This window comes from Chanodichthys erythropterus, chromosome 12 (genome assembly GCF_024489055.1).
Source record: "Chanodichthys erythropterus isolate Z2021 chromosome 12, ASM2448905v1, whole genome shotgun sequence".
In the NCBI taxonomy this organism is placed as follows: domain Eukaryota; kingdom Metazoa; phylum Chordata; class Actinopteri; order Cypriniformes; family Xenocyprididae; genus Chanodichthys; species Chanodichthys erythropterus.
Genome location: NC_090232.1, coordinates 33,109,233 through 33,135,745, shown reverse-complemented (window position 1 = coordinate 33,135,745; position 26,513 = coordinate 33,109,233). Strand labels below are relative to the sequence as shown.

The following is a 26,513-nucleotide window of genomic DNA, read 5'->3' as shown; positions in this document are numbered from 1 at the left end:
GACAGCATCATAAAATTTAAGCATTCAGCCCTGTTACTAAAACTATTGTGAGAATAACGATCAAACAAATATTGTTTCTTTAGGTATTGGGAAATGAAGTAACATTTGATCCTAAACCGGCTAAGCTTTACTGTGTGGTAGCTTAAAGGGTTAGTTCACCCAAAAATGAAAATTCTGTCATTTATTACTCACCCTCATGCCGTTCCACACCCGTAAGACCTTTGTTCATCTTCAGAACACAAATTAAGTTAAAATCCGATGGCTCAGTGAGGCCTCCATAGGAAGCAATGTCATTTCCTCTCTCAAGATCCATAAAGGTACTAAAAACATATTTAAATCGGTTCATGTGAGCACAGTGGTTCAATATTAATATTATAAAGTGACGAGAATATTTTTGGAGCGCCAAAAATAACAAAATAACAACTTATTTAGTGATGGCCGATTTCAAAACACTGCTTCATGAAGCATCGGAGCACTTTATATCTGCACAATTATTAACCATTCTGCTGTAGTAAGAGTTTTTGAGGTTTATTTAATGTTTATTGCTAGAAACAATCACACAAATCAAGGTTTTACACTGCTTTTGTCCCAATTTTTGGTAACGGGGTTGAAAAATTAGAAGTCTCATGTAAAATTGACCATTCATATAAATTATAGTTTGACATACTGAGACTGACAATCAACATTTTAATATGTTAAATACCTCCTTTCTCTTACCATTTGCTGAAAAAGTATTCTTCACTTCATCAGACAATATTTTCAACCCCATGAAAAGTGCCACAAAGCAGACTAGTTTTTACCAGATGAGGTTTAAATTGTCTGTACTCCGAGGCAGATACAAGCGTCTACACCTAGATTATCACTTTTTTTTTCCTTTTCAGATCTCACTTTTTAATGTGGCAGTTCCTTTACAGCTTTACAGCTAAGTGATTTAGAGGCTGACATTTTGCCTTCTGTCCCTTTGTTCTTTAAAATGATAGTTCACCTAAAAATAAAAATTGTCATAATTTACATGGTATTCCAAACCTTTTTTTTTTCCCACCATAGAACACAAAAGGAGATGTTTAAGAGAATGTTTGAGCTGCACTTTTCCATCACTATGACTGTCAAGTTACATATGATAGTTTTGTGAGATAAACAGACAGAAATGTACAACATAGGCTCAATGCAAAAAAAACGTGCCTGGAGCAAGATTTTTGCAAGATGATATTATGTTCCTTGAACATTTTGCAACACTTTTTAAATGAATGAAATAAATGTCCAGTGAGTGGTGCTAAAAGCATGTTTTAGTTTTATCTAAAACACATGACTGTGAATCTGGAAATGTTTTATTGTGTTGGTTGTACCTATCGCGTTAGTTCTGAAATTAATTGTGCATTGAGTGGTGCTAAAAGGTTGATGCTCTATTACATTTGAAAATAATGTACCACCTACACTAAACCCTACCCTAAACCTAACTGATAGTTTTAACCAAAGCTAACGTGAGACAAAAATGCATGCCATGCTCATTTATCATGACTGGTCTTTCAAAGGACTTGTACACCGCATTACAATTGCATTGTTGTACTAGGTGAGCTACTGAGCAAGTTTACTACTTCAGAAAAGCCATACATATAGGGCTGGTTATGTGATGCAAACTTTTAGTTTACAAATCATGCACTATAAAAGTGTTTTGAGGTCATAACATAATATTGTGCAAGGAGCCACTCAAGTCTTTATTAATCGATAATGCTCCTGTAATAATAATTTGTGTGAAAAACAGACTTTGTAATAAAAACACAGATAACTGCAGCACATGGATGTCATTTTACCAACCAGCTTTACTGTGTGCCCAACTGCAGTAGCTGTCAAGAGTGTCCTTAAAACTGTGCTTACTTGTCAGTGCAGGGTAATCACGGTATACAGACATATCCGTGAAAACCTCTGGGTTTAGCTGCATACAATAAGTTGTGTTCTTGTTATAGTCCTAAATTTACCTGTGGACAATTATTTTATCATTTGACCAATACTAATACAATTATGCTACATAACAAGCATATGATCTCTAATGCATGTCTAAATATATGACTTCAATTTACAGTAAGTACTATAAAAATACACAAGTTTTGTTTTTAGCATTTTTAATTGGGCATGAAGAAGATGCACTACCATTCAAAGTATTTTTTGTGTAAACCATGATGCACTTTCTTTTAGGATTAAGTACTGCTACTTTTGATTGATTTATTGTGTCCTTGCTAAATAAAAGTATTAATTTCTCTAAAAAAAATATTACTGACCCCAAACTTATAGTTCTTGTATGTGTCTGAGGAAACTCTTGCTGAAACCTACACTACAAGCAAAACCAACATCTTATATAAAATGTGTTCCTACAAAAAATAAAATTGTTGTCCTTAATATTAATGTGAATTTCAATTTGCAATTTCTGTAATGTGACATTTTTTCTAATGAACAGGATATTCCATGAAAAAGTTTGAATTTTATGCATTAGGAATTGATTGGATGGTGAAAAGTGGGTGTTACATATCAAAATTGAATTGCAATAAATATGAGTTTGCTAAAGCAATGCCTAAGTAGCTATTTGGAAACTGAATAACATTATCCGAAAGCCTCCCTGACCTAAGTGACATAAGCAGAAAAAGAAAGTCAAATTAGAGTTAATACATTTTGGTAAAATATTACAAAGCAAATAATTTTTTTCTTCTTCCTATTTTGCATAACTTGCACCTATAAATCAATAAAACCAGAAATGTGCATTAAGAAATAAATAGTATCAGTTGACTAAGGGGTTTATCTTGCTTGCCTGTTTTCCACTGAACCGTACTTTGTGGCACAAAGTAACTACACACGCTCGCACGTACGCACTGGCCCAGCTGTGACAGAGTCCCTGATTTAGGCGTGGGAGAGGAACGAGGCCATGCTGGTGCAGTAATAGCCTGGCCTCTGTAGTAATATGAGAGAGAGATAGAAGAGGCTGTGCTTGAATAAATCGTTGGTCTCCGCCTCCAGTCAGCTGATAGATTTGTAGAAATCATCCAGCCACTATGAGGAACTCGGTTAAGCCTTTGGGATATTTTGCATTAATAATGACACACACATACACACACACACACGTGTGTGAAAGATGTGCGTGCCATGGCTAAGTCCTCATATAGTGTCTCTTGCTTTTAATATGGACCGTCTCATTATTTCCTCACTACACAGATTCGCTACACAGTCGTTCTATTTTTTTCTCTCTCTCTCTCTTCTACACATACTATCACTCGTTGCACCAGGCTAAAAATATCCACCCCAGTTCTGGACATCCCAGATGCTGACATCACTAGTGGGACTGTATGCAGGATTTGCATGGGATGATTGAAAAGAGAATGAGAGCATGAGAGAGGGAGGGATGGCGAGTGATCAGGCCACGGAAGTAGGACTGCAAGCTAACATACTGCATGCAGTAAAGATTCTGCATTGACCCCCATTTGAAGCAGCGTTCGTTTATAGTCTGTCCTATATAGCGATATTTGACCTTTCTGTCGGGAACGGAAAGAACTCCGGTCTCCATTTTGTGCCAGGCCTGAAGGTTACTAACAAGTCCTTACAGTAACATGGAGGGCTGTGCATATAGTATGACTGTATCTTCATCACCTCCTTATTCAGCTAATGTTCTTGTAGTAGTGTTGGCTACGGAGTACGACTGTGCTTCTTGTGTTAAGATGAAAGTGGGTCAGCAGAGAGTCTGGGCCTAGTCTGAGGGGACCACCCTGAGCACTCATCTCTATCCCCTCTCTGTTTTTGGTTACAGACTGGACCACTATACATTGCTGAGAGTCAAGGCCAGATGACTTAAAGGAATAGTTCACCCAAAAATAAAAAATTATTTACTCGCCCTCAAGCCATCCTGGGTGTATATTCTTTCAGACGAACATGATCGGAGGTATATTAAATAATATCCTGGCTCTTCCCAGCTTTGTAATGGGATTTAATAGTGCATGAGTTTTTGAAGTTCCAAAAAGCACATCCATCCATCATAAAAGTAATCAATTCGACTCCTGTGGGTTAATTAATGCCTTCTGAAGTGCGGTAATGGGTTTTTGTAAGAAAAATATCCATATTTAAAACCTTATAAACTATATCACTGGCTTCCGGCTACGGCTGTATGCGCTTTCACAAGAGAGTCGAGTTTCGGCGGAAGGGTGACCTCTGACCTCATGTAGGATAGCTTTTCTTCACTTATATTGAAATCCTGTGAAATTTTGCTATAAAACTTCTCTATTTAGACTTCTAGTTTGTGACCAGCATTTTGTTTTTCTCTATCCTGTGCACTTCTGCATTCGTAAATTCTCACCTAAGCTTACGCTACATCCTACATTATACATTGGGTCAGAGGTCACCCTTCCGTCGGAACTTGACGCTCACATGAATGTGCATATGGCCGTTGCTGGAAGCCAGTGATTATAGTTTATAAAGTTTTTAATATGGATATTTTTCTTACAGAAACCCAACACTTGGCTTCAGAAGGAATTTTATAAACCCACCGGGTTGTATGGATTACTTTTATGATGAATGGTTGCACTTTTTTGGAGCTTGAAAAACTCGGGCACTATTCAATGCCATTACAAAGCTTGGAAAAGCCAGGATTTTTATTAAAATATAACTCCAATTGTGTTCGTCTGAAAGAAAAAAGTCATATACACCAAGGATGGCTTAAGGGTGAGTAAATTATGGAATCATTTTTATTTTTTGGCTGAACTCTACCTTTAAGAAATGAAAGGATTATTTTATCAAAGGATGATGCTCAAAGTTTGTGTAACAGAGCTGTGTGTTCCCATTGCTGCTGTAGATAGATTCACTGGGTCATAAGCCAACTTTTTTGTCTTCAGAAAAGAGAATGAGAAAATGAAACTCTGTGGTTGAGCACACTTACTGTAGGCTTGTCTGGTTTCATCAAACTACCTGCAATATTATGAGGTCCAAAAGAGGTCATATTAAAAACCTGTGAAATATTTCACTTAAACTCTGAAATAGAAAGTTTTAATATTCTGAGGAATTTTTTGCACTTTTTATTCATGACTGTATCAAATGTAAGCCAATGTGTGACTGACCATGTTAACTCATTTATACAGAAGGTCATATTTCATTAAGTATTTTGCTTCCATTTAAGCCCACAAGATTCTTTAGAACATTCTTAGATTGTGCTGGGATAACATGGATGAAAGGTTTCTGAAATCGTTAAAGCAAAAGTAGGACATACCAAATAATAAGACATTGTGAAATTGAAATATATATATATATATATATATATATATATATATATATATATATAATTTTTTTTTTTTTCTCAAAATTTTTTATATTTTATTATATTTTTAATTTATAAAGTTGTCAATCAAATTTGACAATTTAAATTTTTTATGTAATATTGCATTGTTTATTATAAATGATTTATCTGTGCACATCATTAGAATTTTTTTTTTAAATTTATGTGTCATTGCAATCTTTAATCAAAAAAAGTACCCTCCCATCATCTCTTCTCTGAAGTGTTCCTTGGCGCAAGGGACATCACAGCAATAGCAAACGACAACACTCCCACGGTCCAATAATTTCCTGATGGACAAAATACAATCCCACCCTACATTTTGTTTTCGTTCGAGAAGCTGTTTCACTTGGATATACATCATGGGGAAGATGATGACAACTTTCGTTTCATACCAACCTTAAATTAGAAATAAATAAAATGAAAAATAATTCAATAAAAGCATTTTCACTAGCGGTCTTCCACTACAGTGGACCCCCTTTAGATAAAACAAATGAATTATTCTTGAATTGCTGTGCAAAACTTTATGCAGCCATGTTTTATAGTTCAGCAAAAGCTTCTCTTTTTCTGTTATTCATATACTGTTCTTTTGGTTTCTGGTCTTTTTTTCATTCTTAGAGCAGTTTCTAGAAAAATATTTCATTTACTATTCAAGATAATTTGTGAAAGACATTGAATTACTTGTTATTTATTAACTTCACAATGTTTTTACAGAATACTTAAGTTTGTGTTCTAATTGGGTATGCACATGTACACTTGCCCACATAAATGTGTCTCTGCAATATAAATTCAGTACTCTTCCTGTGCTATATGCAAACATTAAAGGGTTCTGTGACACTGCTAGTGTTAAGCACCACAATTTTCTGCTGAATCCTTCCTTCCCCATATAACAATGAGTCTTTGAATTTTGCAGTTGCATCATGCGTGTTACCCATGACTGTTCGCTCATTTGTAGTTATGTTTTGGAACAGTGAAGTTTTTCTGTGGCCTGGCTGACTGAAATATTTCTTGGAGGGCATTTATACCTGGTCTTTTCATGATCAAATACTTTACAATTTCTGCTACTCCATCCCTAGACTCTCTTCAGAGGATGGCCTGCTTTTGGCAAGGGCTACTCTTGCCCTGGCTAAATTTGGAATCCAGTGCCACAGCATCTGCCTCAGAGACAGATATCTCCGAATATCAGGATCAGAGGTTTTTATATGCCCCTTTTTTAGATGTGGCTGTATGATGGGGGATTTTCTAGATACTTTTTTTTGTAATGATGTTTTATGTATGTATTTGTCATGAAAATGAAGGTGGGTGACTTTTACGCAGCTTTATTAATGTGCTCTTATTATGCTATTTTTAAGGTTCCTAATTTTGTTTTGGAGGTCTCCTACAATAGATTTAAATACATCAAAGGTCAAAAACACTAATTTTGTAAAATCTGTAAAATCTCTCTAAACCCCTACTTTCTGGGAGCCAGCTCTTCTCTGATTGGTCAGGTAGCCCATTCTGTTGTGATTGGTCTATTGCTAACAGCAGGTGTCAGAAAGAAAACATCCATTACCATTATCTGAAATACCTCAGAACTTGTATACACAGTGATCCAAACAGTAAAGATCGTGTTGTTTTTTTCCATATCAATTCCAGCACGAGTCCTATTCTTTTGGAAGTGCATGCAAAGTGGATTCGCAGTGTTGAAAACAGCATATTCTCGTCATGTCTACAACATGAACCAAACTCTTCTATTAATAAATAAATGTAATTTTTTTTTCACATTAATGTTCAGCCTTAAAAAACAGTAACTTTAAATGTTAACATTTATAGATAACCAAAATGATGTTAACATGGTCTTCTACATGTATAGTTCTTTGTCAATATCAGATAATCTGAGCGTAAATGTGGGTTGTTCAGACGGCTGTACTCTTTGGCACAAGCTAGCCAGACCACTCAATAGCATAATGTAGACTACCATTGATTTTAACTCATGTTGACCTTGGCTGCTAATAAACATATACATAAACAAACTTTATTGTGGTCCAGGATTTCACATCCATATTCACAAGCATGTTTTATTGAAGTTGAAATTTAAATTCAATTTTCCAAAGATAAAATTCTTTTATATAAATTTCATATGGTGCTTGACGCATGATTCAGATTTGCGGAATGAAAGTGTGTCAGTGCGGTGGAGTGTAGTGGCCTACAGTCTGTATACTCTCATCTGAGGCAGCGCTAGGCTAGGCTAGCTTCAGCAGCGACACATTAACCCTGCTGGCCTAACGCACACAATATCTCTGCTTTGCATGATCAGACTGTGGTAATGATGGAAAAAAAGTATTCAACCTAGAACACATGTAATGCCTAGACCCTCGGCCAGTGGTTTAGAAAGTGTATATGAGAAACAGAATGTAGAAGGGTAGCTCTGAGGAACTCTTTTGTTGTGTTTGAAATATTGCTACTGTACTAACAACATACTGTGAGCTTCTATTAGTGGATGTGCTGCATATTTTTTTAAAGCTGAAAAGAAATTTAAATATGTTGATTATACTGTTGTATGTTGAAAATCCATGTCTACAGAACAAAAACATTGCCTGTATGCTACATACTGAATTTCTTTCAAAGAGAGCGGGTCTGATTGCTCTGATATCCTGCTTTGTACACTGTAAATTTTTTTTATTAAATTTGTAATAATGCTACAATAAAAACCTTTTAATTGATTAACTGTAGTTACCTTACCATGAAAATCTGTGAACATTGCATTTTATGTAAATGTACTGTAAAACAATCTCCTGTTAATGTATGACATTTGCAAATAAACAATGAAAATATTGTATATATAATATTTACAGTGGAAAAACAATAAAAGGACATTCCCAGAATTCCCTATCTGACACATATCACATATTTTATATAAGTGATTTTGTTTCTTATCATTTTCTATTATTAATTATGCCCATTAGGATGTTTTGTGTTATATTTTCTGTTTTTAGTTCATGTTCATTGCATCATTTTAGTGTTGTATGTTACTCTGTATGTTAAAAGATGTCCCTCCGACACGTGCCAGCATGGTTGAAAAATAGTTCCAAAATGAAATGTAAACGGATGTCTTTGACATTATCTTAATAATTAATTAATTAGTTCGTTCATTCATTCATTCATTCATTCATTCATTATATTGAACTGCAGTGCTCAGCGTAAATGAGTACACCACCTTTGAAAAGTAACATTTTAAACAATATCTCACTGAACACAAAAACAATTTCCAAAATGTTGACAAGACTAAGTTTAATATAACATCTGTTTAACTTATAACATGAAAGTAAGGTTAATAATATAACTTTTCGATTTTTCAGTTTTACTCAAATTAGGGTGATGCAAAAATGAGTACACCCCACAATAAAAACTACTACATCTAGTACTTTGTATGGCCTGCATGATTTTTAATGACAGCACCAAGACTTCTAGGCATGGAACGAAGAAGTTGGCGACATTTTGCAACATCTGTCTTTTTCCATTCTTCAAGAATGACCTCTTTTAGAGACTGGATGCTGGATGGAGAGTGATGCTCAACTTGTCTCTTCAGAATTCCCCATAGGTGTTCGATTGGGTTCAGATCAGGAGCCACTGAATCACTTTCACCCTGTTCTTCTTCAGAAATCCAACAGTGGCCTTAGATGCGTGTTTAGGATCATTGTCATGTAAGAAAAGTGCACGACGACCAAGGGCACGGAGTGATGGTAGCATCTTCTCTTTCAGTACAGAGCAGTACATCTGTGAATTCATGATGCCATCAATGAAATGCAGCTCCCGACACCAGCAGCACTCACGCAGCCCCACATAAGGACACTGCCACCACCATGTTTTACTGTAGGCACCATGAATTTTTCTTTGTCTTCCTCACCTCTGCGATGCCATACAGTTTTGAAGCCATCAGTTCCAAAATCATTTATCTTGGTCTCATCACTCCAGAGTACAGAGACCCAGTAGTCTTCATCTTTGTCAGCATGGGCCCTGGCAAACTCTAGGTGGGCCGTTTTGTGGCTGGGCTTTAGGAGAGGCTTCTTTCGTGGACGGCACCCATGCATGCCATTCCTCTGCAGTGTACGCTGTATTGTGTCATGGGAAATAGTCACCCCAGTTTGGCTTTCTACTTCTTTAGAAAACTGCAGTGAATTTGCATGCCGATTTTCTTCAAGCCTTCTCATCAGAAGATGCTCCTGTTGAGGTGTTAACTTCCGTGGACCACCTGTGAGATGGTTGCTGTTCCATCTTTTTTAAATTTTTGTACCACTTTTGCTACAGTATTCTGACTGATAAGTAAAGCTTTGCTGATCTTTTCACCTTCACCTTTTTGTGTGTAGAAAATTATTTTCTTTCTCAGGTCTTGTGACATTTCTCTTCCATGTGGTGCCATTGCTGACAGCATGAAATGGGAAGGTTTTTTAACACCCTTTTATAGTCAACTGTCTGCGGGACACCTGTGCAATGAATAATCAAACTCACCTGTGTTTGAATTCTTATTAAATTCAACATTTGTAGTCTAAAATGTAGCTTTGCTTCAGAGACTTACAGTTGGGTGTACTAATTTTTGCATCACCCTAATTTAAGTAAAACTGAAAATTTTGTTCTCTAAGTTATATTATTAACCTTACTATCATGTTATAAGTTAAACAGATGTTATATTAAACTTAGTCTTGTCAACATCTTGGAAATGTTCATTGAGATATTGTTTAAAATGTTACTTTTCAAAGGGGGTGTACAAATTTACGCTGAGCACTGTACATGTAGCTAAAAGTCAAAGTAACAATTATATATGCAACCACAGAGAATTGTAGACATGTACAAACATATCTGAATGCATTTTTAGGAAATGTTCTGTGTTACATATTTTTACCAATTTATGTCGTTCTACCATGACGATTTTTGGCCAGGGACACGACGTTGCCGTCGGTCCAATGTTTGTTGTTTGCTGCACACCGTCTACACATGAGTATTGACCATGTTTCCTGAACGGGACACTTATGATGAACACTGATTCCACCTGTATTATTATCAGTACTTTTCAAGGAGAAAAAAATCTATTTTGGTAGTTCAAGTAGGTATATTAAAGGGTTAGTTCACCCAAAAATTAAAATTCTGTCATTAACTACTCACCCTCATGCCGTTCCACACCTATAGACCTTCTTTCAACTTCGGAACACAAATTAAGATATTTTAGTTGAAATCCGATGGCTCCGTGAGTCCTGCATATAGGGAGCAATGACATTTCCTCTCTCAAGATCCATAAAGGTACTAAAAACATATTTAAATCAGTGTTTTGAAATCGGCCATCACTTTATAAATCATTATTTTGCTTTTTTTGGCACACCAAAAATATTCTCGTAGCTTTATAATATTAATATTGAGCCACTGTACTCACATGAACCGATTTATATGTTTTAGTACATTAATGGATCTTGAGAGAGGAAATGTCATTGCTGGCTATGGAGGCTTCAATGAGCCATCGGATTTCAACTAAAATATCTTAATTTGTTTTCCAAAGATTAACGAAGGTATTACGGGTGTGGAACGGCATGAGGGTGACCATTTTTGGGTGAACTAACCCTTTAACATTATTTGAAACAACTTGGCCTAGGACCTTAATAAAGCTGGGTCTAAAATTGAAAGGCTAAACTGATTTTAAAAATGAAAATTATAATTATAAAAATCATAATTTGAATGTTATTTTGCTTTTGCCCACTAAAAAAATATCATTGGGCTAGCAACCTGTGACAAGTTTCCTGTTTTGCTTTTGACTGCCAGCTGCATGTCACATGGCCCAATCCACTCACATGCCCTAAATATGAATTTAAAGTGATGGTTTATACATCTAATTAGATACTGTTGATTTAACCAAGATGTTTTCATCGTCACTCAGGCTTGCTTTTTATAGGCATTTGTGGTGCACTCTGATGTGGCTACACATAAACAAGGCTTAAGTCTGTCCAACACAGTCAGTCAGTCTGGTGACCCTAATCCATTACCTACCTATCAGAAAAAGAGAGAGAGAGTGTGTGGATGTGTGTCTTATGGGTGGAGTTGAACTAGTTTGAAGCTGCTGGGCTGCCATATGGGACATGATGTAATTTGTGGGCATGCTGAATTTGTGGGAGAGGGTGACTGTCATACTATACTGATTGATGTATTGAGATGTCATATGTGGACAGTGTATTTTTAGATTTAGTATGGAAAGCCACTTTAATGTGAGGTTCCCCATCTTTTTTCCCTGGCAAGTAAATGTAGAATGGATAGTTTAGAATGTTAATGGGAAGTTTGTACTGAGAAAAAACACACTTTGACCTATGGACTGAGGAAAAAAAATAGTGATTTGCAGTTTCAGCCATTTACGAAAAGAGTTTGATTTGCACGTGGCTCTTGATCTCTGCCTCAACTATTGCAGGACTTCTCAGAGTGAACAACATCGCAGCACAAGTGGAAAGCATGGCCTATAGTATACAATAGGGCTCCGAGGGTAGTGCTGGTCACATTTGGTGTGTACAAGCAAACACTTTTTTTTCTGGTTTGTTGTCATGGAGACAGATCTTTTGTGTCCTCTCCCACAAAAAATGAGGTCACCTCTCGTTCAGTGGGCAGCTGTGAGGATTTAGGTAAAGGCTCTCTCCCTTTCTTTCTCTGTTTCTTTGTACATTTTTAAAGATGAAGCGCTAACAAAGTACAAGATGTACCTGGGTTGAGCGACAATTTGATAATCATGGAATTGTGATGTACTACTGTATTGTTTAGATAAACAGAATTCATGATATTTTCAATTTGAAAACCATCAGTCATTGTCAGTCGTTAAAAGTTTTATCATGTTTGTAGACTTATCCACATCTTTTCTTCTATGGAATCTTAACTTTTCATAACAAGTTTCTGCACTGTTGAACTATTTAGGAAAAAGAGGATCCTTACTTTTAAATGAGCATTTTTGCCATTTATGAATCAAGACGTTTATTCTGGAAATTATCATAAAGGAATCAAGCCTTAAAATATACAAGACCACAAGCATGTGTTTTACATATCAAATAGGTAACAAATCTGTGTCCCACTGAACCTCATTCACTCGCTCCCACTCAATGTGAGATGTTTACATCATAGATCACCAAGGAGATTAGTCAGGTGACCAAGCCTCCATCTTCTCTCAGTGGTGTTGTAGCACCCCTGAATTGATTGAGCATGTTCAGGTGCCAATTAGGCTAGAAAATTAGCCTTATTATCTCACGTTGGATCTAATAATACAGTAATTCAGGAAGATCAGGCTGCAGATGGAATACTATTGTTTGGATAAGCATTTGTTTGATATTCAAAACGTGTTGACTATTCAAGATAGAGTGACACAGCCTTAGAAGAATGAAAGTTAGGAAATTAAATATACATTTAGGTTGGAAAAAATATTGCTGCTCTCCTTTTTTTTTTTTCTCTCCATTTAATTTTGGACATTTTGGATTCCTGCCTCCACCTAGTGTTGCCTCAGTCAAACTTCCACCTGAGTTTCATAAGGTTATGATGGTGACATCTCTCACAACCTGATATACAGAAGATAAATATAAGCTTCCTTTTCCCCATTGTTGTAAAGCACACCGGCCTTTCATCATAATTAATATCACAGTTTATATCAGATTTTATTTTATTTTATTTTATTTTATTTTATTTTATTTTATTTTATTTTATTTTATTTTATTTTAGTATTCCTGGTTTTCTTTTACCATTTAAAAAGCTGGCCCATAGTGAGCAACAGAATGGTTGACAAAAATGCTTTATATTGTTTAATAATATTCCAGATCTGTATTGGTATCAGTTGCCCAACAATGCACTGCAATGTGAACTTGAGACATTTTAAGTGAGGTTCCAGAAGGAAGACAGTATATTTTCAATCTGACTTGCACTGCAAATGGCATAGGGAATACTTTCACATAGGTAAATAATTTCACTGGAGGTTGAGAGAGAAGTTTACCCAGATCATGTGCTAAAATGAGTTGCAGCACTTTTAGTCAGCTTGATTCACCTCAAGTGTAGTTTCACAACAGTCTCTTATTAAATGTAGAGGTTTTAGGCCTATGTAAGACAAATTATCTTAGTTTAACATTATATTTTCTATTAATTGACATAGATCAATCTGTGTCAATTAATAGAAAATATAATGTTAAAATTGTGTAGTGAAGGACTCATGCATATCCTTGAACCTCTGAATGACAAAACATGAAAAATCCATGCTTTTGACTTGATACTGGTCTTTTCCTCAGCTATATCAGTCCACATTAAATTACCAATCATAAACTACTTTTGCTTAAGTGAGTTATTCAGAACCCACAACACTTTTCAAACAGTAAAGCTAGCATCCTTGCACTGTTTGCTATATTCATTGACTATTGTTTAATGTTTGAAGCAAGTAGCCTTGTGCTACATTCTTAAACAATTTTAGAAGCTGTGATACATTGATTGTAAGTTATAACAGGGTAAAGTATCTCTCATCTCTTGACCTCATCTTTTCTCTCTCTCTCTCTCTTTCTTCCCTCGTTCCTGTCAAGTGTTTATGCCCAGTGGGATGACGTCACCTCAGTTGTGCTTGCAGCCAAGCCAGCTTGCACAAAGACTTAATGCTGTATTTTAGAGTGAATAATGTGACACACCATTTAAGCCCTTTCCCCCCATTTTTCAGACAGAGAGACAATATTAAAACCCAAGTTGTTTAAATTGTTTGAGGTCCCAGAGACCCCACTGCTGTAGGCCTTCAAAAAAATATTAATAGTGTACATACATCAATAATAATATTTTAATTCAAAATAGAGCTTTTATTTATGAGTTATATTTGGGGTCTCTCTCTGCTGGTTGAATTCGTTTAAATTGTTTAAAATCAGTTTTCATAAGATTTGGCGTAGCATCTTGATACTATATGTTTGTTTTTTAGCTATTTAAACCATCTTTGAGTCTTTCAGACCACAAACAGAACATGAGGATTAATGCTGTTTTTGTACAAAGCGCAAGTTTCTTTGCAGACGAGCTGTTTCTTTGTTCTATTCATAGTCCTGTTTGTGATCATAGATGTCATAGCTGTCTGTTTCCCACGACTATTGATGATGACCAGGCAGGCACAGATGGAATCAGCTGACTTTTCTGCATTTTCTGCAATTTAAAGAGAAAATCTACGGAATGGATGTATACATGCTAAAATGTTTTAGTATTACACTTATAGATGGGGTCGTAAGATTCAAAATCTTTTTGAAAGAAGTCTCTAGGGCTTTTCACACTTAAAAATAGTTAACCCTGGGTCATTCTAAACCCCTGGTAAATGGAATCCTGGGTTATCTTTATTCATGTTTCACACTGCTCATACTATACCCGGGGTTGACCATTAATCCTGGGTATTCACAAGCTACCGTTTCATACTGCACATTCCTAAACCCCGGGTTAAAGTCCTAATCTGCATTAGACTTGTGCCGATATTCGGTAATGCGATAAATCGTGATAATGAATATGCACGCTATTGTAATCGTCGGCACTTCAGAATACTGTAAATAATAATTTATTACCAATTATTAATTTTTTATGAGGCAATTAAGAATACTTTACCCATCAATCGTATAAAATGCACAACACCGCTGTATTCTGCGTCAAAAGGACACGCGCTCAGATGTAAACAATCCCAACGTGCATGAGAAGCACATGGTGGAACGGGCGGAAAGTGCGCATTCACTCTCTGACAGCAGAGGGCGCTGATGGAACAGCAGCGTGCAGCGGTTACCACGGAAACCGTGCAAACAAAGTAACTGCGCTAGTGAAGTTTTTAAAATGCTTCAAATAGACATTCATTTTTTTGTAATCTCAGTGTTGTTCATCACAGCACCAAATACTGAATACTTAAAAAAGACTTAAAAGGATCTTTATTTTCAAACCTAAACATTTTTATATTTTAATCTGGACTACAACATGCCCTAATGATTAGAAATGTTCTGATTATTTGTTATTGTTCAGTAAAACTTTGAAAACATACAGCTTCATTAGTTAACATGTTAATTCATTATCACTAAACTGACAATAAAAATACTTATAAAGTATTAATTATTATTAATTAATGTTCATTTCTTAGTTACTGTTTAATAACATTACTAAAATCAAAATAACTTATTTAATGGACCTGAGATAAAACAATGATCAGTTGTGTTTCTAAACTAACATTAACAAAAAATAACACTTTCTGTATCAGATGTAGCTATTGCTCAATCTTAGTTAATGCATTAAATAGAGTTATTTGTTATTTGTTGTTCTTTATAGCCTAATTCTTTTGCATTTTAATCTGTTTGAAAATTTCAGTCAGTTTTGTTTTATTACAAAAAGAGTTCTTAAACCTGTTAAATTATGACAAAAATGGTTTTGCAACTTATTTTAATACCGTGATAAAAGCTTCATCAATTAATCAAAACATGAAAATTTGATACCGTCACATGCCTAATCTGCATATTTGTGGTGTCAGTGTCACTGACTGGACAAATGCAGCATGTGACCTGTTTACATAAGGCTCTAGCATTGCATATCCTCATATTACACATTGCTGACTGTTATATCATTTTTTTTTCCCAAATTTTTCGAGCTATAAATGTAAGAGTTTAATTTTTATTTCTTTATTATATTCCATTATAACTGAGAAGTCACACCAATTGTCACGTTTTCCATCACCGTTTGACATTTTTCCTATCATACACAGACTGTTTATACATTGTGCGGTGTTTCCGTGACGGCCTAAAGCACGTGAATATAAGTCACATGATTGGTTGTCGGTTGTTAGTTGTAACATTGTAACGCAGCATCATTTCACACTGTACAAGTTTGGCACTGCAATGCAAAGTAATAATCACAAAAGCGGTGCTGATATCTAAATTACAAGTGTGAAACGCTCCTTTACCCAGGGTTAAAAGCGGTGCTTAGAACGACGATAACCCGGGTTTAAACACAGCATGAAAAGCCTTTCTGATTCTCACCATGGCAGCATTTGATCAAAAATACAGAAAAAAACAGCGTTATTATGAAATATCATTACAGTTAACTATATTTTAAAATTTATTTTATTTCTGTGATGGCAAAGCTGTTAATTTTTTGATGAACAGAAAGTTTTTAAAGAGTATTGATTTGAAATATAAGTTTTTTTGTAACATTTATAATTGTCTTTAATATTACTTTTGATCAATTTAATGCATCCTTGATCAAAATCCTGAATCTTGATGTTTATATAAAATCTATATAATCTACTCCATATTAATATACTACTCAAGGAGTAAGAGATGATGCTGATGTGTGTGTGTTTAATAGGGGTTATTTACCTAAATAGCCTTTGTGGTTGAGCAGGTTTTGCTTAGTCTTGCAGCCAACGTACTTTCCTCAATTTTTCATTAACAAGATAGAGTGTGAAGCACAAGAGCAGGAATGGAGACAGGAAGAACAGGAGGTTGGGTGCTGGAGAGAGAGTGAGAGAGAGAAATCCTGGAGTAGCACACATCTGAGGAACAAGAGAGAGCAACAGGGATGCGTTGCCATAACAACGAATTCAGCAGGCCACCTACTAGCTTGTGTGTGTGTGTGAGACGGAGGAGAGGGTAGAGCAAGAAGCAGATATGTGTGTGTATGTGTGCACCAGTGAGCAGTGCTGGAGGAGAGTATAAAAAAAGGTGTGCATGAAGCTTGCTTGTGATTGGTCACACCTCTCCTGTCTTTGTGTGGAGTGGAGCATGTTGGGTAAGTGTCCATCGTCAGAGCCGCCTTTTCTGATGGCTGCAGCACAGGAGCTGAGGGAGGGGTCTCTCTGCGCCTCCCTCCATCCTGCTCTTTTTCTTTCTCTCTCACATCCTCACACCCACTCTCCTCCCCCTACTAAAGTAAAAACAATAAAATTCATAATGGAGAGCAAGTGAATTTAGCTCTAGCATGCTGATACCTCACAAAAACAACACTAGGCTACCAGCCTCCCCTACCGTCATTAATGCTTCGTAAGTCATTTAGAGGGTTACGAGCAGCACGTTGCTGTCTGTACACACTCTGCTTGAACAGTAAGAGGCTGGGATTTGAGTGATGGTCCTTTGCCTGCCATACACACACACACACACACACACACACACACACACACACACACACGTACACACCAGGAGAGCAGCAGCTCCGTGTGGATGATGTCATCCTATCTGCATCCTGCAGTGTTAGCAGCGCAGCTTCAGACCCTTTGTTGCCCTTTATGCTAGACTCGGACCAGTTTTATGGTTTCTTTTAGCATGGTGAGCTAAGTAGTGAAGCATAGCATAATCTTTAAAGGTTAAATTAGTTGTTTAGGCTTACGGTTTAACCTCAGTGTAAAAGGTATGATTTTTCTTTTGGCTTTTTTCAATGCACGTGAACAGACGCTCGATCAGTGTTTCTTTTGCTCCTTATCAGTTTGGACATCATCTCCAAGCAATAAAGTGTATAATTTAGGATTTTTTTTATTTTTATGAACAATGGTATAGAATTATGCTTTGTATTTCTCATCTCATCCTCTCCTTTGACCGAACTGAACTTTATTTTTAGTATGAATAACTGTATAAATGATCCATAATCTTAATTTTGCCCAGTCAGCCATGGTTTGGATAATGCTGACTCAGTTCTCACTATTAAACCCCATAGTGTTTGTAACTTTGCTTTGGGAATACATGGAGTTTATCAGGTGTTTCAGATAGACATTCTGCATATAACATTCATTTGCAGTATAATAACAGTATGAAAGGATTTGATGTTAATCTAAATTTCGAACTGCAAAAATATGCTTATTTTAATAATGAGCTGGACAATAGTGGGTAATACATAAATTATATCAAATATTCTAATATTGTATTTAATTTTTATTTCTTTATTATATTCCATTATAACTGAGAAGTCATTCCGGGGCATTTTAGCTTTAATGAAAAGGTGCAAAAGTGAAGCATATTCTCTCAGATATTTTATGTGATATAACATGTTTGATTGCTCTGTGCTGTGTTTCTAGTAAATCCAATATGCATGGGTGCTTTTTTGGGATCAATATTGACACATGGCCTGGGGTCTTTCTGCCTACGCAGGCAGAGGGGCTTATCGCTGAGTCGTCAGTATAAGGTCACATTTGGCAACACGTGATCACACACCCTGAATGACCCTCATGCTACTGTTGTGACCGTATAGCATCTTGAAAACTCCTCCACGCCCCTCTCTGGCCTCCTTTCTCCTCTCTCTCCATATTAACAGGTCCCACATTAACATTATTGGAGACATCTTGAACTCATAATTATCCTTTGGGGTTTTTATTTTATTGCTTGCATGTTTGGCAACTGATTGGTCTATAAATGTCAACTTTTTTTAATGCAACACAAACATGATCTAGTAAAGTAGGACTGAACATCATTTTCTATCTCTCCCTCTTTCTCTCTAGGCGATGTATCCCCAATCAGTATGTCACCCATCAGTCAGTCTCAGTTCATCCCACTGGGAGAGATTCTGTGTCTGGCCATCTCAGCCATGAACTCTGCCCGCAAGCCTGTCACACAAGATGCGCTGATGGAGCACCTTGCCACCTGCTTCCCGGGTAGCCCTCCAAACACACTTATGTACACAAAACACACACACACACACATGCACTCGAGTGCTGTAAACACCCTCATAGTATTTTATAATGGACACAATAGGAATTTCCACTTTAGGAATTACATATGTAACATCATAAAAAGACTTCCAGTTTTATTGGCATAATCCTTGTCATAAAAAATATTGTGTCTGATAAATTCCCAATTTTTTGTTTCACCTTATTTTGATGGGCCCTTTAGGACATTCTGTTGACTATAAGTAGCGATGTCTACTATCTCTCATTAGAGTGTTAGTAGAGTATTAGTAGACTGGTAGGGTTAGGGTTAGAATAAGTTGACATTTACTTGCATATTTACTTATAGTCAGTAGAAAGTCTGTTGGGGGAGCATCACAATAAAGTGTTATATTAAGCAGACAGTCTACTAATATTCTAATGAGAGTTAGTTGACTTGTAGTTGCAAAGTTACTTTTAGTCAACAGAATGTTCAAGAGAGACCATCAAAATAAAGTGTTACCCAATTTGTTGGCTTCATTACATATGCTGAGAATATAGCACTTGGTCAAATCCATAATCAGTGTTTTTCAGGCAAGGCATTTACAGTAAAGTAAGACTGAACATAATTCTGATTTGTTGAATGAAAAGGAAGATATTCTTACCCCATCACATTAAAATTTTTTTTAGAATAATGTACATTTTATTATACATTTTATAATAATGTTTTTGGAACAAAATACTGTGTTTCTGTACTTATTGTAATTGTTGGATATGATTATTGTGACTTTTTTGGAGTGGACAATACAAATAGATTTTTTACCTCACTTAAAGGGTTAGTTGACCCAAAAATGAAAATTACCCCATGATTTACTCACCCTCAAGCCATCCTAGGTGTATATGACTATCTTCTTTCACAATCGGAGATATATTTACGAATATCCTTGCTCCTCCAAGGTTTATAATGGTTGTGAATATGGGGCCACATTTTGAAGCCCAAATGCATCCATCCATTACAAAAGTAATCCATACGGCTCCTGGCGGTTAATAAAGGCCTTCTGAAGCAAATTGATGGGTTTTTGTAAAAAAAAACAAAAAAACAACCATATTTAAAACTTTATTAACTATAATAACTAGCTTTTGGCAGACGGCCATACACATCGATTTGCTATGGAAGAGTATCCTCTGACCTGACGCATGACGCAATGACGAACGTGCAAGCGCAGAGTATAGAGCAAAATAAAACACCAGTCTCAAATTAAGTCTAAAACGATCATTTTTAAAGAGAAATGTTGGAGGATTTTGATATAAGCGCTTGAGTTTGTTGCCCAGCCCTATTTGTTTGAAACGCAAGAGGCATCTAAGCTTGAGCTACTCCTACATCCTGCGTCATATATTGCGTCAGAGGATTACTCATTTGGCACAGGTCGACTTGCGCACTATGCGTACAGTAGTCCGCCGGAAGCTAGTTTTTGAATTTGTAAAGTTTTAAATATGGATATTTTTCTTATAAAAACACATTAGTTTGCTTCAGAAGGCCTTTATTAAACCACCTGGAGCCGTATGGATTACTTTTATAATGGATGGATGCATTTCTTTGGCTTCAAAATGTGGCCCCATATTCACAACCATTATAAAGCTTTGAGGAGCAAGGATATTTTTAAATATATCTCCGATTGTGTTCGTCTGAAAGAAGATAAACACCTGGGATGGCATGATGGTGAGTAAATCATGGGGTAATTTTCATTTTTCAACTACCCCTTTAATATTATTTCATGTTATTGGTGCAAAATGTTTTCCATGGGAAACTCCAACAGTTTACAGTTTCAGAAACAGCTGAATGTCCAAAGTTTTTTATTAAACATTATTTTTAATAATATCTGTAGAATGACCCTGTTGTACAGCTTACCTTGCCCAGCTATGTTCAGAGAAATCAGTCAATCGAAGTGCAGAGTTTGCAAACTTTACCTGAATAGTCTGTCTGCTTTCCCTCAAAGAAGGAGTGGGGAAAAAAGAAAAAAAGGAACAGAGGCTTTGGGTTGCGTCATGTTGGTATGGCAACTACCACTGTATGATGTAATGGCAGGCAACACTTAACCCTGACTAGTTACAGCTTATCTGCTCCTTTATCCGTTGTGTGTGTGTTTCTGTGATTGAGAGTGTTGAAAAGCTGATTTGGGTGAAGTGAGGACTTGAGTGCAGCGAGGACACCATGTACCCTGTAGTGCAGTCTACCCTGTTGGTGCTCCTTGTCTGTGAGTTATAGACAATGTTTACTTAGTTTACAAACGTGATATTCAACTCAAAGAAACGTCCACAGTACTGAGTCATGTCACAAATCTGATGTTTGTCTTTGAGAGTGTTGTTAATTGTTTTGGTAGTTTCTCCCAGATTAAGAATTATTATAATTATTATTATAATTATTATTATTATTTTTTTTTTTGTAAATCATGAGTAAATCTCATAAAGGAGAACCCCTTTGGTAAGTCACACAATGGCAGTTTTTGTCTTGTTAATACACTGAGGGGCTTACAGACGTGATGATGAAAGATGAGGTAATGGCTGGTGTGTTGTGATTGGTGGTGACATAAATCAGCAACCAATGCTCTTGTTTTTATCTGCCTTCTGTAGATATTTGTGTGATCACACCTACTTAAGGTTAATCCTACTTTTGGCATGTCAGAGTTGTTCTGGATCATGATGACATCAACATGAACCCACTAATCTGCAAACCCCCCCAACACACACACACACACACACACACACACACACACACACACACACACACACACACACACACACACACACACACACACACACACACACACACACACACACACACACACACACACACACACACACAAACACACACACACACATGCACACTCTGCACTCTATTTTCCACATCTAAGTGTTTGCCTGTTGAGCTATTCCTTTGAAAAATTAATTGGCATTGACTGAAGATGTATTATTATCACATCACAAATGTTAGCCAAGTAGAAAACATTGTGTCAGCATTTGCATTTAGTTTGCGCTCTGAAAATTATTATGAAATTTACATATGATTGTATTTCTTCAGGTGTACCCACTCCGAGTCCAGAGATCCTGCGGCACACACTGAACATGTTGGTACGGGAGAGAAAGATCTACCCCACACCAGAAGGTTACTTCATTGTTACTCCACAGACCTACTTCATCACCCCGTCCCTCATCCGCACCAACAGCAAGTGGTACCACCTGGACGAGCGGCATCCAGAGCGACAGCAGCAGCAGCAGCAACAACAACAGCAGCAACAGCAGCAACAGCAGCAACAGCAACAACAGCAACAACAGCAACAACAGCAACAGCAATGCACATCACCACAATCTGGAACTATCACTCCCTCCACCTCTGGCTGTGTACGAGAAAGGCCTAATCCTAAGAACCACTGCGACTCCTACAATGCCTACCGCGATGAGGTGCCCAGCATTCATACCTCCACAACTCAAAGGAAATCCCCAAAAGAACCCAAAGGAGATCCCCCTTCATACCCACAACCCCCACCTCCTCCACCTGCCATTCAGCACCCACCTGACCCCACGGACAAGAGCAAGAGCATGACCGCCACCTTCTCTTATAAGACAGACACGCTAACCAAGAAGAAGGAGGGCATTGGTGGGGGTAGCAGTGAGAGGCAGTCGAAGAAGTTTGGGCTGAAGCTGTTCCGCTTGAGCTTCAAAAAGGACAAGACCAAACAGCTGGCCACCTTTTCAGCACAGTTTCCTCCAGAGGAGTGGCCCTTGAGGGACGAGGACACACCGTCGGCTGCAGCGATCCCTCGTGAGGTGGAGATGGAGATCATCCGCCGCATCAACCCAGACCTGACAGTGGAGAACGTGGCCCGTCACACAGCTGTCATGAAGCGGCTGGAAGAGGAACGAGCTCAGCGCTGCAAGGCCAGCTCATCCGCACAGCACAGTGCCCGCAGTCGCCGTAGCCGAGGTCACCGGCGTGTGCCACACGGGAAGTCGCGTTCGCACAGCAAGACGCGAGCTTCTCGGGGAGACCCCTCAGAGGGCTCCAATCTGGACCTGCCAGCAGTCAGCCTGGAGAGGGACTACCGTTTTTTCAGCCATTCTCTGGTACGCTCGCCAAGAGAGGGAATGTACACGATGGAACGCAGAAGCGGTGGTGCCTATCTTGTCCACAGCAACCCCAACATTGCTGAGTCACACTTTCCTGTCACCCCAGAGTGGGATGTTTCAGGGGAGCTTGCAAAGAGGCGGACAGAGATGCCTTTCCCTGAGCCTTCACGTGGGACATCACATTCTAGAGTGCATCGGAGCCACAGCCACACTCAGGACCGCAAGTCACGCAATGAGCGGCCCGATAAGGCTAAAGAGCGATCGCGTTCTATGGACAACTCCAAGGGCCCGCTGGGAGGTGGGAGCTCCACGCTTGGCACGGCTGAGGATTACGACCGCAGTCCCGATGACAGAAGCCGCTACTATACCGACGATGGGACGCTGAGGGCCTCCTCCCAAAAGGCCCCGCACTACTCATGCATCATGTTTTCTGCTGCCAAGTTTAGCTCTGAAATGTCTGTACTTGATATGGGTAAAATGAGTTTGGATGAATCAAGGCTCTGTAGTCCTCTAGAACGGAACAAGAGCAGGGACAGCCTCCCAGCCTATAGTGATCTAAAGGCCCTGTCGCCAAAGCCTTTGGCTGATGACTACTTTCAGTGCAATACATCGAATGAAACAATCCTTACTGCCCCGCTGCCTCTGGGCAAATCTGATCATGACACTTTAACCCCATCTGACGGAATCCGCAAGGGCTCTCCAGCTGACCGGCAGACACCGCACCTCACGTCTCCTCACCCCTTGGAGTACAAAGAGGACTCCTCCACCAAGGGGCACAACGGTTCTGGCAAACCCACACCGAGCCAGACCCCTGAGCCTATGCCCAATGGACGTTTGATACAGCACCAACACAACACTGACCCAGGGGGCGGGGGAGGTGGTGGTAGCACTGGTGGCGGGGTGGACAAGAGGAAAGAGATTTTCAGTAAGGACACTTTGTTCAAACCGCCACACAATGTTTTGACTGTGAGCTATGTGGACAGTGGCTACTCAAAGTCAGGCACTTTGCGTAAGACTCCGCACATGAAATCGTCCGAGGTCCTTGACACTCTGGAGACCCAACAGCCAACTAACTCCACCCCTTTGTCTGCTTCTGCCCCAGCACCTACAGGCACAGATCAGGGTGCTCCCTCCACATCTGAAGCTGCTTTTGACTATTACAACGTGTCAGATGATGACGATGAGGAGGAGGGAGAGGAGGCCTCCCGTAAAGAGGCGGCCCCGACAGAAACAAAGGGGCGGGCAGGGGCCGGAGATAGTGGCGGAGGTGGTGGGACCATGCAGTGGTTGCTAGAACGGGAGAAAGAGCGGGATTTACAGCGGAAGTTTGAGAACAACTTGACTCTGCTTAGCCCTAAGGAGAGCGAGAATAATAACAGCCAAAAGACGGCTCACTCGGCACGGCTGGACAGCATGGACAGCAGTAGTGTGACTGTAGACAGTGGGTTTAACTCCCCTCGGTAAGTACTCACTTCATAGACAGAAGATGCTGCAATTGAAAACTCATATTTGAGTGTACATTGTCAATTGTTGATCGTGAACCACTGTTTAGTGCATCAGTTTATTGCCATTCTTCTATCTGTTCTGTTCTGTTCTTTTTATTATTACCAAAGTCATAAAATTATTTACTATTTGGGATGTGCTGGAATCAAAAAAATTACGTTTTTTTTTATGTATATATGTTTTGTTTATTAGTTTTTAACTAGACTGCACCTATGAAATGCATGTATGATTTGAATCACATAGCTGCAAGAAACACATTTCTTATCCCATCTTATACTGAGGTGTGTAGCAAGGTTTCTCCCCTTCCCTTTGTCAAGGCCTCAAACCAGCACACACAGCCTTTAAGTGGGTTTCCCAGGGCTGTGTATGTGTTAGCAAGCCCTTTATGAGTGAGAGGGTGAGGACTTTTTTCAGCTGCTAAAAATAGACCCCTTGTGCCTGTATGACTCATTCAGAGGGATATGGCAGGAGTAGAATAACTGAGAGCCTACATGTTCTGCACATGTGCTGCCTCAACTGCTTACAATACAATATACTCACATAAAGGCACATAAAATAAAGGGCAATGTACATTGATAATATGAAGGAAATTTCTGTATTGGTTTTTTTACAGGTGTTTTGCCCATATTTTGAATTATGCATTGCATTGTTTTATCATTCAAGGAAATGTCTGTATACTTAACGGAAAAGATACTGATAATTTTCTGCCAAAATATTAAGTTTTTCTTACAGTATAGTGCAAGTTTGTGTTTTAGCTGCACTTGCTGATCCAGGTGTCTAAAAATGTTGACCTAATAATGACATTCTGACCTCATTCTTTGACAGATATGCCAGTTCTTAAAAGCAAACTCATAGAAAGCTGAACTTTGCATTAAATTTGTAATGTTTTGAAAATGTGTGTAATGCAACATACCTTTATACGATCAGTGCCATGTATTGATGATGAAAGTAAAGGGCCTTGAATATACAGAATTTGTGGCCCAGGCAGTCACATAGTGATGGAGCTATTTCGGCACTCCCACGCACATTTTAAGACCTTTTATCTGAGAGTGACTGTGCTCTGTCCGCTCCATAAGCTTAGTCTGTATGTCTGGTGTTTGCCTCTGAATAAATAGCCCCAAAAAGATTACGAGACAAACTGCAACAATTCTCTCATTTTAAGACACCCAGCAGCCCCTTTATGCGTGCACACACACACACATACACACACACACACACACGTTTGTTTTTGTGAATTGTGGGGACATTCCATAGGCGTAATTGTTTTTATACTGTACAAACCGTATTTTCTATCGCCCTACACCAACCCAACTCCTAAACCTACCCATCTCAGGAAACTGCACATTTTTACTTTCTCAATTCTGTATGATTTATAAACCTTTTGAAAAATGGGGACATGGGGTAAAGTCCTCATAAGTCATCCTCTCCTTGTGATACCTATGTCATACCTATGTCATTATACAAATTTGTGCACAAAAATGCACGCACACACACAGTCACACACAAAATCATTCACTATTTTCTGGATGACTCATCACATTAGTGATGATGTCATTCCACAGCTCCTGGAAAAACACCAGCACAACTCTTGTGCATAGACACAATTTAGTTTGTGATTGATGTGAGGTAGTAATGCAATTATATGGAGTGGGACATGCAACAAAAAAAACAACAACTCTGCACTTTTCTCTATGCAGTATGTTAAGACATCCTATCTGCAATAGTTAATAGGAATAGTTTTCCCTAAAAATGTGTCATAATTGACTTGCTCGTATGACTTAGGTATATTGATTGCTATATTTCATATAATTACAGAGAATTGGGACTGAACTTTCATGCCTCAGAAAACTAAATTAGATCTTATTCAAAATAAATATTTAGTTATGAATATGACATTTGCTACTTCTCTCATGCTTCACCTTGGAGAGCTATGTGAAGATTTAAAGTGAATAAAGATTTAAATTACAGTCGGTTTCCCACTATCAAAGTACA

At 38.0% G+C, this 26,513-nt stretch overlaps 1 protein-coding gene across 2 annotated transcripts in view; it reads left to right on the top strand.

The window, feature by feature from the left end:
* The window catches only part of stox2a (storkhead box 2a), a 52,325-nt gene that overhangs the window by 21,562 nt on the left and 4,250 nt on the right, over window positions 1-26,513 (top strand). For both annotated transcript variants that reach the window (XM_067404630.1, XM_067404631.1), the window contains exons 2-3: window positions 18,750-18,902; window positions 21,973-24,478. In XM_067404630.1, the coding sequence (XP_067260731.1) occupies window positions 18,750-18,902; window positions 21,973-24,478 (2,659 nt within the window). The remainder of the gene's footprint in view (window positions 1-18,749; window positions 18,903-21,972; window positions 24,479-26,513) is intronic.